Genomic DNA, 15,000 nt, shown 5'->3' with positions numbered 1-15,000 from the left:
TACCTGGCTTCAGTGGCCTTGTCATATACAGATTTCTTCACCTTCACCTCTCCCGTAGTCTGGGTTCAGACCGTTGGGGCACCGCTGCTGACCTGACCACCACCCCTCTCCACTCTTCACGGTTTTCTGATTTCCTCAGGGCGTCACCGAGCGTCAAGCCTGTCCACCCCCGGATGTTGTCTTCCCATCTCTTCTTCTGCCGTCCTCTCCTTCTGCCTCCTTGTACGGTGCCTTGCAGGAACGTTTTGGCAAGACCAGATGATCGGGAGATGTGTCCATACCACCTAAGTTTGCGTTTCTTCACTATGGACAGAAGGTCTTCGTAGGGTCCAATACTTTGCTTGATTCTGTTCTTCACTTCCGTGTTAGTGATGTGGTCTCTGTAGGAGATGCCAAGTAGTCTACGAAAGCATCTCGTCTCGACAGCTTGGATTCTTCTCTCGATGTCTGCAGTCAGGGTCCAAGTCTCGCAGATTCTTGCGTTTTGCAAACGCCGTTTTTCCTCCTCCAAGTCTGAAAATAGATACCTAGATCTGGTACATTAATCCACCACGACTCTCCTCACAGTGTTGCCCCGTTTTATCATTAACACCCTCATCAATACCACCACCACCACCACCACCTCCTCCTCCTCCTCCTCCTCCTCACCATGTTCCCCTGTGGTGCAGCTCCCCATGGCGGTCTTCCCCGGCCCCAGTCTGCCCACGGCGGTGACGTTGACCAGGTAGCGGGTCCAGTACCGCAGACCGCACAGCGTCACCCGTCTCTCCGTCACGTTCTGCACGGACACCCCGTCGCTCTGCTCCACGTCCTGGTAGTGGATCTCAAAGTGGATGGGGACCTGGGGGTCTTCGTCGGCCGCATTGGCCGGGTCCTCCCACGTAAGGTCCAGACAGGTGGCGTTCCGTGCGGCAATGTTCAGATTGGTGACTTCGTCCAGTCCTGGCAGCAAATGAGCAGCGTTTTGATCATGTCGTGAAATGAACCGCGAGCGGACCTCGGGAAATAGCTTTAAAAAAAAAAAAAAAAGCATGTTGAAGATATCGTGTTGTTTCGTGTTGTGTCGTGTTGCTTTACGCTGCGTTGCGTCGTATAATGTTGTGTTGCATTGTGTTTTACTGCATGTTGCGTTGCGTTGCGTTGCACTGCGCTGTGCTGTGTTGCGCTGCGTTGCGTTCTGTTGCATTGTGTTACTTGTTTTTCTTTTCTTTTCTTTTTTCTCTTTTCTCTTTCTTATAAAGGATGTATCCTAATTGTTCCCTTTGGCCTGACTAAGCGCGTTAGGTTATGCTGCTGGTCAGGCATCTGCTTTACAGATGTGGTGTAGCGTATATGGATTTGTCAGAACGCAGTGACACCAACTTGAGTAACTGAACTGAACTGAACTGTTACATTATATCTGTTTGTGATATTCGGGCGGCTCTCCCCGGGGAGAGTATGTCAACATAGTGCAGCGACACTCACACGTGGTTGTTTTTTTGTTTTTGTTTTTTTGTCTGGAAGTGTATCCAAGTAAAATATTCTGTGGAATTTTGCCAGAGTTCTTTTGTGTGCGCTGAGTGCGTGCTGCACACTGGACGTTGGTTTATCATCTCATCCGAAATGACTGGCGACATCATAGTACTCTCCAACCAAAGGTGTATCCGAGACCGCAGAAGTTATCACAATTCCCTGAACAGAAACTGTCCATCAGCCACAAACCGGCATTTAAAACGTGATTCAAAACATGTTGAAACACCAGCCCAACTATTGCTTCAAACTATTGCTTCTATACACTGCAGCGTTTGATCCAATCAGTGTATTGATAGGGACATATTGATTGAACCACAGATGTTTGCAGAGCAGCCTAAAAAAGGCTAAATCTGACAGCGATGTTGTGTTTGTCGTGTGTTATATATGTGCCTTGATGTTTGTTGATTGCTGATCCTGCTCGTGTATTTATCTTCCCCCTTTTTTTTTCATCGCAGTTGTCATGGATTCCGCCGGAATCACTGTCTCTGCCTGTCAACAATGTATAAAAAAATAAAAAAATAAAATTAAAAACAACAACAAAGATTTCTTTCTGTTCAGCCTAAAACGCTGCAGTGTATAGAAGCAATAGTTTGAAGCAATAGTTGAAGAATTTGATATGTTGTTATCATTAGCCAGCCGTCACGTGATGCAAAAAAAACCCTACACGACATGACCACTTACGTTGTCCCTCCACAGGAACTGATGACGAAGGACCCGCACCAGCATCGGTGAATGCCGTGACAGTGACCTTGTAATTTTCGTACTCTGACAGCTCTTCAAACAGCTGTGACAGCTCCTTGGCCATGGGTGGTCCAGAGGTCCGTGATGCTGTCTGTAAAGCAGGAACATAAACAAGAGAAACAACGTGAAAATGTGCTTGAACAATTGAGATGGAACAGACTGACTGTTGGACACTTTTACTAAAGAAAAACCTTCTTTTCTGCATTTTTTTAAATAGAAGATTTAATTAGACTTTTGGGACGAGGATGAGTTGTTGAAAGTGAGAAGAGTGAGAGAAGGAGAGAGAAAGAGAGTGAGGGAGAGAGACGGACAGACAGACAAAAGGACTGATAGACAGATACATAGATAGACATAAACACAGACAGACAGACAGAGAAAGAGACAGAGAGACATAGAGACATAGAAACATATAGGGTTACAAAAAAATCGACCGAAAGAGGATAGTCCAGTTTCAATATACACCAACAACAAATTAAAAAAAACCAACGAAAAAAACAACAAATAAATCAGATAAAAAGCTGCAATGAATGAATGAACAAGCAACACATGTTTGACAATACCCACTGTTTATTTACTACATTTACTTCAAGCGGCAGCGCCATGGCAGAATCGGTTAATTAAGCATTGGACTTCTGATCAAATGTTCACCAGTGATCAGGGTTCGAGGCCCCGTTTCGGCATGGTGTTACGTCCTTGGGAAAGGCACTTTCCTCACTCCATCCAGGTGTGAATGGGTACCTGACCGGATGACAGTGGTAAAACAGCGACAGGAGAGGGTTGTGCCCCGCCTTCCTATGCCGAGCCCCTCGACACATTGGATATGAATTTACTGCCCAGACTGCTAAAAGAAAAAAAAAGGCTATGGAACCTTTCCCCTTTTCAATTCAACTTTTAGTTGTACTCACCCCGTGTGAGCCCGCCGAAATCTCAGGCGAACAGTCAAGGTCACAGTCACCTTCGCAGTTTACGATCCTTCGACTGGTCTGTTGGAGGCCTCGCAGACCTTGTACTGACACGTTGTAGAATGTGATGACGCCATTGGTGACTTCCGGTGGTAACCACGTGACTTGTATAGCACGACTGTCATTGGTCAGTCGTTGGGCTTGAAGGTTGTGCACTTTCTGAGGAGCTGTTTGGAAATATGACATACAGCGATTTGGATTTTCTCAAGGATTGTTTTCAAACAAACTGGTGTTGAACAAGAAGAACTCCTGTATTCCATGTCCATGCTTTTATGTGAGGATAAGGTGTAAAGGAGCTTTTAGCTTATCCCTTTACCCTTAATAAAATACTTGTCATTGCCATTGTTGTTTTTAGTCATATCGACAGACAGAGATGACCAAGAAACGACAGCTCACCTGCAGGGTCCGTGGCGTGTGCAATGGTCTGTGTCAGGGAACTGTTGCCGATTCGCAGACTGATGGTGAAACAGGTACCTGGTCAGAACAAAACTACATCAGACACAACCACAACTTGTATCGCGCGGGAAACCAGTATGGAAAGGAGTAACTAAAACAAAACAGAGATGATTGAGTCAGTCGCGGTGTGTGCTCAAAACACAGAAACCACGACCAACAACCGGAAAAGATCATGCTTTTATCAGGAAGAGGAAAACAGGGCGCAATAGCTGAGTGGCTAAAGCGTTAGACATTCAGTGCGAGTGCTCAGGGTTCGAATCTCGGTTACGGCGCCAGAAGGGTAAATGGTGAAGATTTTTTTTCCGATTTCCCAAGTCAACATAAAATTATGTGCTGACCTGCTAGTGCCTGTACCCCCTTCGTGTATATACGCACGCAGAAGATCAAATACGCATGATCTGTAATCCATGTCAGCGTTTGGTGGGTTATGGAAACAACAATATACCCAGCATGCACACCGCCGGGAACGGGGTATGGCTGCCTAAATGGTGGGGTAAATAAACAAAACGGTCAAACACGTAAAATATTTTGCATGTCTGTCTGAGTGTGTATGTGTGCGTGCCTGAAATCTGAATGAACGACACAGGAAACGAATGATAAGCGCCCAATGGCAGCCGTCAGTCGGCTCTACTCAGGTTGTAAAAGTGCTTAGAGTTTGGTCTACGACCAAGGATAGGCGCTATATGAGTATCCATAGTTATAATATCATATCATCAATAAGAAGAACAGCCGGAAAGGAAGGAAGGCGGGCACCCAAACCCACAAGCACTGACCAGATCTGTTGGTGTGGACGAGTTGAGGGGAGGTGCGGACTGTCTCCCGGTACACTGTCTCCTGTCCGTCCTTGACTGTGACAGTCACCTGCACGGACACCTCCTGGTCAGTGCTCCAAGACACCAGCAAGACCGTGCCCTCGGCGCTCACGTTCGCGGAGGTCAAGGCTGTAGAGAGCAGAGCAACATGACGATGAGAAACCATTCTGACTACCCATTTGTGCGAGGATAGAAAGTAAAACCAGCAACTACGCGCGTTGTGATAAAATGTCATGTTGCTCTCACATTCCTTTGTGACTTACTTTCGATCTAGGCTTCTAGATCATTAAGCTCGACTCGACTGCTGATTCCAGTCAGCTGACAGTTATCCCAGGTGACCCCCCCCCCCCCCGCCCCCCCCCCCCCCAAAAAAAAAAAAAAAAAAAAAAAATCCCCAGATCAGCGCTCTCTCTCTCCTGTCGTGGCCCATCAGTGTGGAACAAACTGCCCCTCTCAGTCCTTCTCTTGGATTCCCCAGTTCAGTTTCAAAAGTCTCCAAAGACACACCTCTGCCGTTCTGCCTACCACCTTACTGACCCATTTGTATTTGAATTTCTGTTGGGAGTGTGTGAGCTTGTGCCGGTATGTATGCGTGTTTATGTGTGTGTACACGCTTGTTCGCGTATGGATGTATGAATATTCATGCATGTGTCACGTTTTATTGTAAGCGCCAGGATGACTGGAAGGTGTGTCCATCTGCATCTATCCATCTATGTAGTCTATCACACACACACACACACACACACACACACACACACACACACACACACACACACACACACACACACACACACAGATGTGGGAATGAAGACTTGTCTATCTGTCTATCTATCTATCTCTCTCTATACATACATATATATATATATATATTAGATCAAGCATTTGTGAAAGGATGGGTACGGGGTTGAGGGGGTCGCACGGAGACGCTGACAGGCGTAGCTGATTAGGTCTCTTCACTAATTGCTACGGCAGGGAGGTAGTTAGAATATGGAGCCCAAAATGTTCGCCTTATCGTGCAGAATCCGAGCGTACCTTTTTAAAAAATCAAGAATAAACACGTGCCTGGAAATGTGGGGGCAAATTAACTGTGGAAACAATGAAGAGGAGAAAACAGACACTGCAACGGACAGGTGTGAAGTTGAAGGCTTGTCACAACATGTCGTCTGCGCTGCATAGCCATAAAAATTAAATCTCACCGAAGCAAATCAAGGTCAGTCAACCAAAACAAAGACAAAACAAATTTAATCTTTTATATTATTATACGATAATGGATAAGCAAGTATATACTTATATTCACACAATTCCCGCTATGCATAGGGTCTATGCAATTATACAAGACAAAACCAAGAGAATGCAACTGGAAAACACTACCCATACACACACACAGACCCTCGACACACACACACTACTGTAACAGAACGCACAACACACTCCAACAACATACTGTGGGGAGAAAACACACACACACACCACACACACACACACACACACACACACACACAAACAACATCATAGCAAGTATGAAGAATTTTGAGAAGAACAAAAAAAAGGACACACAGTAACTGCAAGTACCACAACTGCTCCAATTCGTAGTCATTTGTCTGCCATCCACATTGACTCTCCGATGAGCAACACAGAGACGAACACAGCGATAGCAGACGACACGGAGACACCCGAATCAATGCAGTAGTGTTAACAGCTGTTCGACTTCCTAGTGCTCAAGAAAAAAATATAACCTCTTCTCCGCCAGAAAGACTTATTCTGGAGAACCTGGCTAAACGGAATGTGGACAGGAGGGATCTACGGCCTTTAATCTACAAGAAGAAAACGATCGCCTGAATACATAGTTAAGTGAATTGACAGAATAAACAAAGGAACGCACAGCTGAGAACACACACCTAAAAACACAAAAGCATATACTTCTTTGTGTTTGTGTATATCGTTGAAGGAGATTGTTTAACTTTTTTTTAAAACTCGGACTTTGCTTTATTTTTTTTTTTGGTGTGTGTGTGTGTGTGTTTTTTGGTGTGTGTGTGTGTGTGTGTGTGAGAGAGAGAGAGAGAGAGAGAGAGAGAGAGAGAGAGAGAGAGAGAGTTTCTTAGACCATGGAATGGAGTTAGTTTCCTTCTCATGACAAACTTGCTAGTCCTCTCGCTGACAACTTGCGCCAAGTGGACTTCACACATTGTTTTGATGTGTTAATAATTATATTGACTGGAGATTAAACAATCGCTTTTCCTGAGTGAAAGAAAGAAAGCAATGTTGTATCGTTAAAATATTGGACCAAGACCTTTTTTTTTCTGAGCGAGTGTGTTGTGAAAATTATAAAATAATACTAAAACCATATCAACACTATAAACATACGTTATGAACCATCAGTGATGTAAACAGCAACAAAACATTCTTTAAAAGCCCTCGTATTCAACAAAATGCAAGTCCAACCTGTTTTGGTGTGAGCCCCCACTACACCCCTCCACCAGTCATCAAGATGATTGCATCTTCTTTTCCCCCGCCCTTTTTTATATTTATATATATATATTTTTTTTTTAATTTAACTTCCAATCTGCCGGGGAGCATGTTGTTCTGGGCTTCCATAAACATTTCCATTTACGTAATATTTTACCATCACCATTTGTAATTTTCTTATCAAACAGTTTAGGTTATGCCTAAATTTTGAAATTTGAATGCCCTGGATACATTTTTGTATGACCACGGTAGAAGCAGACTGGTTAGGTAAAGAGGCAGCGTTCCTGTATTCAGTGAAATCTCAACAACAAACGATCACACTCTCTCTACAAACACACAGCTCTTGGGTCAACATCTCGGGAATTTCACATTTTAGTAAATTTTGGGACCATGTGTTCCGCAATGAAGGCGGGTGAGCAATGAAATGTAGCGTGCAATTCTCCCTTCTTAGATATACAAACTGTTTACTGTCTGTCTGCGTAACACATTCCATATTCATCTACAGCAACGTACACGCGTGCCAATCTGCATAGCTGCCGCACATATAAAGACTATCGATTCTCTCCGAGCATGAGCACTGTACTTGTTGATCCAACCTATAACGTCTTCAAGTCTGCTTCAACAGTGCAGTTGGGGCCCAGTGGTCACGAGCCCGTCTGGAAAGCGAGAGAATCTGAGGGCACGGGATCAAGTCCCACACTCTATAGAATTTTCTTGTCCTCTACTGGATCTTGACTGGTGCTCTGGACGCGATTCATTCGGGTGAGACGATAAATCGTGGACCACTGCGCAGCATGCACTTAGCACGTGTAAAAAAAACACACCAACCAACCAACAAACAAACAAAAAATAACGGCAACAAAGTTCGGGGTCGTCCCTGTCAAAATTCAAAAGAAAAATCCAACTTGATGGGAAAACAAGCACACTTGCAGACAGACAAAAAAGATAATGGTAGCGCTGCACTGTGGCGACGCCCTCTCCACGGGGAGAGCAGACAATACAGTGATACGGTACAAAACAACACAACTGCCAACCAACTCAACTCACCGCTGTAATTGGTCCTCACAGACAACAGAACTTGTGCCGACGTCCGATTGCAAAACTCTGTCGTGATGTCGAAAGCATAGGGCGTTCCAGACCTCAGGCCTTGCACCGTGGCTGAGGTCCTGCCCTTGACGTAGATGGGGTCATCGGAGTGGTTTCCCCTGATGATGTACCTGTCAACATGGCCGACAGGTTTCTCCCAGCCTAGAGTGACCCAGGTAACGTTCACCTTTTCCACCCTCGGACGCTGGACCGTATCTGGGTCTGAAACCATGACGATGGTGGGGATCTGTGATGGCTGTGATGACGGTGATGTGAAATGAAACTGACAATTAACGACAATGATAAAGAGGTTCCGATGATGTTGTAATGAACAATGTGCACTGTGTGGCGTGTTGCCCTGTTAACACCCAACATTTAGCTGATTATGAACACACGACTGCTGCAGTACAATACAGTACAACAGAATCCAACACACCACACTGCAACACAACGCAAAAACACAGTACAGTTCAAGACAATATTGATCCATCACAATGGAACTTGTGTTTACTCATAAACCGTTATAGATTATAAAAAAAAAACCAACATCACACACACACACACACACACACACACACACACACACACACACACACACACACACACAAGCACAGTCCATACCTGTACAAGTCTCCACAAGCAGAGGTGCGCTTTTTCTCTTTTCAGACACGGCGACGATGCTGAACGTGTACCGAGAGCCAGGCTCCAATCTGCACGGTGTCATGGATGAAGCCCAGGTCAATGCAATATCTGGTCATACCATGTAGCTTACCTAAAAACGGACACTGAAATCAGACACACCCACCCCTTTCCCCACCCCCTATTCCCCTACTGCCCGTTATCCACATTTCGCACTGTGGCTGTCTGTTGGGACTTACCAGAAGAGAAACAACCAGTTCCGCCATTTCAAAAGCGGTCGTGAGGACGAGGTGGGGGTGGGGGGTGGGTGAAATAGGATGTGAGTGGGGGGCAGGGGGGGGGGCGGGGAAATAAAACCTCACCCTTTAAAGTACGATAATTGATTCTTCTATGGTTGACAGATTGGTGTTTCAAATGAAAATGGAGCGAAATGGAACACGTCAGGCAAAATACTCAATTATGCTGAGAAAACACGCGCACACACACACTCTCTCTCTCTCTCCCTCTCTCTGTGTTCCTCTCTCTGTGATTCTTTGTAGTTCATTATTTTCCTTTTGCCGTTTTTAAAAAGATTGTTTAATTAATAGATATTGCAACCCATTGGCATACAAGCTAAAGAAGACATCGTCAATTAAATGTCAATCAATCAATCAACCGATCTCTCTCTCTCTCTCTCTTCCGTGTGTACGCGCGTGTGATCGTGTGTGTGTGTGTGTGTGTGTGTGTGTGTGTGTGTGTGTGTGTGTGTGTGTTTCATCAGTGTGCCGCGTGTCACACACACACACACACACACTGTGTGTGTGTGTGTGTGTGTGTGTGTGTGTGTGTGTGTGTGTGTATGTGTTTCAGTGTATGTATGTCTGTGTCAGTGTGTCCATGTCAGTCCGTCTGACACAGTGTGCACGGTCTATCTGTCAGTTTAATCCCCTCCCCCCCCCCCCCATCCCCTCCCCCACCCCCTTCCCTCTCCCCCATCCCCCATTACCCCCAACCGGTACCAGAAAAAAGCCGTTCGTTTCAACACACACACACACACACACACACACACACACACACACACACACACACACACACACACAATGTCATATGTGTCACACCGACCCGCAAATGGACGTGTGGGTTTCATTCTCACTGGTCCCGTTGACGATGAACTTGTCTTGATGCCCGGGCCCCGCTGTCCACTCCAGACGTACACACTTCTGGGGACTGCTCTCCTCCCTTTGGCCCTGCCCTTCTGTTGGCCGACTGGGTACTGAGTGGTGAGAGATACAGAGAGATGAGAGATACTGATGATGATGATGATGATGAATGATAATAATAATAATATGTGTGTGTGCATATAGCGCTGAATCTTGTACAGAGACAAATAAAAGTGCTGACACACCAGTCATCCACAAGAACGCATGCCAAAGTCCTAGTCAGTAGGAATGAAAGATACAGTATAGTTCATTGATAAGACAGGCACGTCCTAGTCAGTAGGAATGAAAGATACAGTATAGTTCATTGATAAGACAGAGGACTGCGGCAGACAAGGGTGCAATAGTGAAATAACGAGCAGTGATAAACGTTAATATGATGATGCTGATGCTGATGCTGATGATCAGCCTGCTATTATCATCTTTAGCATCGCCATCATAACTCGTGTTTATGCCTCTCTCAATCTGTCTCTCTTTCTGGCTCTCTCTGCACACACACACACACACACACACACACACACACACATATATATATATATATATAGAGAGAGAGAGGGAGAGAGAGAGGGGGTGGGGGTGGTCGGGACATTGAAGGATGCTTAGGCAGACACGCCGATATAGATATACCCGAGACAGTTACTTTTCATAGCTGTCTATCCGAGGAGCAACATGTAGCGGTCAGTACCTGTGGACTCTCGATGCGTGTTGATTGGGTTGCTGTGGTACCCGTGGCTGGATGAAACCACCTCCAGTACAAACTTGGTCCCGGGATTCAGGTGACAAACTGTCCATTGAGTGTCACTGGTCGTGCCATTCACCTCCGCAGTGATGTTGTCATAGTAGTGCCACATCGTTGCGATGTAAAAGTCAGTCTCACCTTCCCCTGCCTCCCACCTAGACGTCACGCAAGTTTCATTCACTGCCGAGATTTCCAGCTCCCTGGGTGCCGTGGGTTCTGACAGGGACAGAGACAGTAACATGGGTAAGAGTGCGATAGATGTTTTTGCATGCATGACATACTGACTGGCTACTGGTCAGGTGATAACTATGAATCATTGTAGCATGCTCATGCTCAAGACAGAAGGAAATGAATGATGACATTCATGTTTTTCTTCCTTGAGTATGTCAAAAACAGAGAGAGAGTGACAGTCAACTAAAAGACAAACATGCACACAATCAGACCGTCACACACACACACACACACACACACACACACACACACACACACACACACACACAGAGAGAGAGAGAGAGAGAGAGAGAGAGAGAGAGAGAGAGAGAGAGAAAATCAACGACAAACAACAACAACAATAATAATAAAATACAACATATTGTTAAGATTAAAAAGGAAAATAAAAAAAGCTCGACCATCCAACTTTCTGCAAAGTCATTCAGAATTATAAACTGTGGAACTGGCATCAGGGTAACAGTGTTGTTGTTTTTTCTGTCGATAACTATAAGGCTCCCGATGATAATTTCTTTTTCCAACAATCCCAAGCAAGGGCGATAAAGTTCGCTGGTGATCTTATTCTTACTTCATCATCTATCAAAAGCGTACTGGTAATGTTCATGTTCTCTAAGTTTTCACCGTTGAAAATTAAGCATTTCTTTCGAATGTCTTCATAATACACACACACACACACACACACACACACACACACACACACACACACACACACACACACAGAGAGAGAGAGAGAGAGAGAGAGAGAGAGCAAACATTTAAGCCAGCAAAGCAGCAGGATACAAGGCAAGAGATAGACCGACGGACAGACGGAGAGACAGAAAGTTGAACCATGACGGACAGCAATACAACGAGGGTTACTCACTCAGGACCACCCATGTGGTTGCAGGCTCACCCCCGAGACTGAGAACGACCGACACAGAAGTGTTGGAACCTGGGGAGAACGGACACATTTCTAGCTGACTTGAGCGGGTCATATCCGACCTGCTGACGTTGTCCGCCTCTGATGACGTCACGGTAACGTTGTACTCCGCACCGCCCCCTAACCAGCTGATGTTGAGGCACGTGTCATCCACGACATCCACTGTCAAGTTGTAGGGCTCTGAAACATGTCATGACATCCACTGTCAAGTTGTAGGGCTCTGAAACATGTCATGACATCCACTGTCAAGTTGTAGGGCTCTGAAACATGTCATGACATCCACTGTCACGTTGTAGGGCTCTGAAACATGTCATGACATCCACTATCAGGTGGTAGGGATCTGAAACATGTCTTGACATCCACTATCAAGTGGTAGGGATCTGAAACATGTCATGACATCCACTGTCAAGTTGTAGGGCTCTGAAACATGTCATGACATCCGCTGTCAAGTTGTAGGGATCTGAAACATGTCATGACATCCACTATCAGGTGGTAGGGCTCTGAAACATGTCATGACATCCACTATCAGGTGGTAGGGCTCTGAAACATGTCATAACATCCACTATCAGGTGGTAGGGATCTGAAACATGTCATGACATCCACTATCAAGTGGTAGGGATCTGAAACATGTCATAACATCCACGGTCAAGTTGTAGGGCTCTGAAACATGTCATGACATCCACTGTCAAGTTGTAGGGCTCTGAAACATGTCATAACATCCACTGTCAAGTTGTAGGGCTCTGAAACATGTCATGACATCCACTGTCAAGTTGTAGGGCTCTGAAACATGTCATGACATCCACTGTCAAGTTGTAGGGCTCTGAAACATGTCATGACATCCACTGTCAAGTGGTAGGGATCTGAAACATGTCATGACATCCACTATCAAGTGGTAGGGATCTGAAACATGTCATGACATCCACTATCAGGTGGTAGGGATCTGAAACATGTCATGACATCCACTGTCAAGTGGTAGGGATCTGAAACATGTCATGACAGCTCACACCTATGTTTGGAGTGTGCGTCTGTCAGGTAGCTAGCTACATTGATATTTAACGTCGACCAGGCGATGCGACCGACGGGGATATGCCTGGAGAAAGGGGGACGATCTATCAGCGATACTCCACTGACACCATAAGGAACACGATACATTAAGGCTGCGTTCACATTCATCCCAGCCAGCCGTTGACAGCCCGTTGCCCTCAGTCTGACACAACAACAACAACAACAACAACAACAACACACACACACACACACACACACACACACACACACACACACACACACACACACACACACACACACACACACTGACTAACTTCGCTACATAACCACACCTAGAATGCAGGCATCGTCCAGCGTGTTACTGTGGCGGCCGGGAGGACAGGAGCAGACGCCCTTCAAGCACTGGCTGTCGTTCAGAGCAGCACAATCTGAGTCACCATTGCACGGCATACCCAGGGTGGGCATCTGGGTGGTTTCCCCCACCTCTGTGGTGTCATCAGCCGTGGGCGTGGTGACGGTGGACACATCAGCAGAAGATAGCTCTGAGCTTGGTTTGGACGTGGATGGCTGTGTGGGAGTGGGGGTGAGTGGGGAGGTGTACTCTGCACTGGAAGGTACAGTGGAAGTGAAGTCCGCCGTGGTATGCTGTAAGCCTCCGCCGTCTGTGTTGGGGCTCTGACGTCTGGTGCGGGATTTGGACACGTAGAGCTGGTCTGAGGTCACTTTGAACTCCGAACCGGACTGGGCCGTTTGGGAAGTTTCCACCTGAGTGGTGAAGACGTCACCCGCCGTGGTGAAGTGTTGGGAGGGCGCCCCGGAGAAGGTGGAACCGTCAGCATTGTCGGAAGATACAGAGCTCCTGTCGGACGTCCCTGACACGCCCAACCTGTCTTCGTCAGGCACTGACACGTCGTCTCCTCGCTTGGTGACCATGTGTCCCTTGGTAACGACGTCGTCCGCCTCTGGCGACGTGTTGGCCGGTGTTGGCGATGTGTGGTTCGTTTCCCTGGAAGAGGGAGGAGCACCCTCTTCAGTCGTGTTTCTGTCTGCTGGGGAGGTTCCAGGCGATGGATCGGCTCGGGTGATGTCTGGACGATCAGTCCCGGACATCTCTTTTCTAGATGTTGACAGCGCTGAATGAATATCCGTTGTGCTGTGTTCTTGAGAAGCCTGTGGAGATAGCTCAGGGGGTCGGGGGCTGCCTGTTGTGGTGGCATCGCTTTTCATCGCCGGGCCGTCTCCCTCTCTGTCGGCTTTCTGAGTTCGGGACTCACCCGTTGGAGCTGTGGGTGAAGAGTATTTCATACCCACAACGCCGCCCCCTTTGCTTGGTCCGGCTGGCTGACTGGTACCGACCGCTGGCTGTGACCCCGTCCGCTCTTCTGTGTCGCCAGGCGTGGCTGTCTGGGCGCTGGCCTCCGCGGATTCTTCCTGGACATCTCCAGAGGACACCACAGCACTGGTGTCTGTGTACTCCACCTGGGTGCTGGGGGACTCCGCCTCTCCGGAACTGCCGGACGGCGAGTCGAAAGGTCCGTCCACGTGTTCCGTCGTCTGTCCTGAGCCGTATGGAACTGACCCTGAATGCGGAGAGTCTGCATCTGCGTCTGCGTGCCGGTTTGTAGCAGCGGCGTTGCATTCCTGAAACGTAAGCGTTTCTTTTGTCAGCTTCAAAAGTCTTGCTTTGAAGACACTCGTCACATAGTTAAGATGTACCAAGACAGGACTTTGTGTAAGATTTTCTTGTTGTCCTGTTTGTCTGTAACTGCAGTATATTGTGGCATACCCCCACCCCCTCAAAAAACAACAACAAACAAACAAAACAAAACCAACAACAAACAAAAAACTGTTTTAACCAAATGTTTCTCGTCTAAGGTAACATTAAATATAACTTAATTACACACATAGATTCTTCTAAAATTAATAAGCGCGATAGGGTTAAGATACTCGAAGGAAATGACGACTGTCTCTTCCAAGGAAATGCCAAACAAACATAGTTTGTTATATTATGCTCCATACTCCCACATATTCGTTCATCTAGAACACTCTCAAATCAACAGCTTTAAACAAAAGATCTGTTGCGTACATAACGTAACAGATTAATACAAAAAAACAACAACAACAAAAAACCAACAACACAAAAACACAAAAACGGTACACATTGACCCAATTCACAGTGATTCTTTTGTATTTCTTCCTATAAGTGGCAATTTAGTTTTGTCCACTTTTCAGGACAGAA

General features: G+C 46.3%; 1 protein-coding gene across 2 annotated transcripts in view; it reads right to left on the bottom strand.

Annotated features, from left to right (window-relative positions):
* Positions 1-15,000, bottom strand: part of LOC143298227 (receptor-type tyrosine-protein phosphatase H-like) — a 67,257-nt gene that overhangs the window by 32,383 nt on the left and 19,874 nt on the right. For both annotated transcript variants that reach the window (XM_076611027.1, XM_076611026.1), the window contains exons 2-12: positions 13,094-14,402; positions 11,700-11,936; positions 10,556-10,825; positions 9,776-9,926; positions 8,657-8,745; positions 7,997-8,257; positions 4,445-4,612; positions 3,612-3,689; positions 3,159-3,382; positions 2,194-2,344; positions 649-942 (exon numbers count right to left, since the gene is read on the bottom strand). In XM_076611027.1, the coding sequence (XP_076467142.1) occupies positions 649-942; positions 2,194-2,344; positions 3,159-3,382; positions 3,612-3,689; positions 4,445-4,612; positions 7,997-8,257; positions 8,657-8,745; positions 9,776-9,926; positions 10,556-10,825; positions 11,700-11,936; positions 13,094-14,402 (3,232 nt within the window). The remainder of the gene's footprint in view (positions 1-648; positions 943-2,193; positions 2,345-3,158; positions 3,383-3,611; positions 3,690-4,444; positions 4,613-7,996; positions 8,258-8,656; positions 8,746-9,775; positions 9,927-10,555; positions 10,826-11,699; positions 11,937-13,093; positions 14,403-15,000) is intronic.

Source organism: Babylonia areolata, chromosome 23 (assembly GCF_041734735.1).
Source record: "Babylonia areolata isolate BAREFJ2019XMU chromosome 23, ASM4173473v1, whole genome shotgun sequence".
NCBI lineage: Eukaryota > Metazoa > Mollusca > Gastropoda > Neogastropoda > Buccinidae > Babylonia > Babylonia areolata.
Note: the sequence above shows the minus strand (reverse complement) of the source record. Positions and strands in the feature narration are given on the sequence as shown.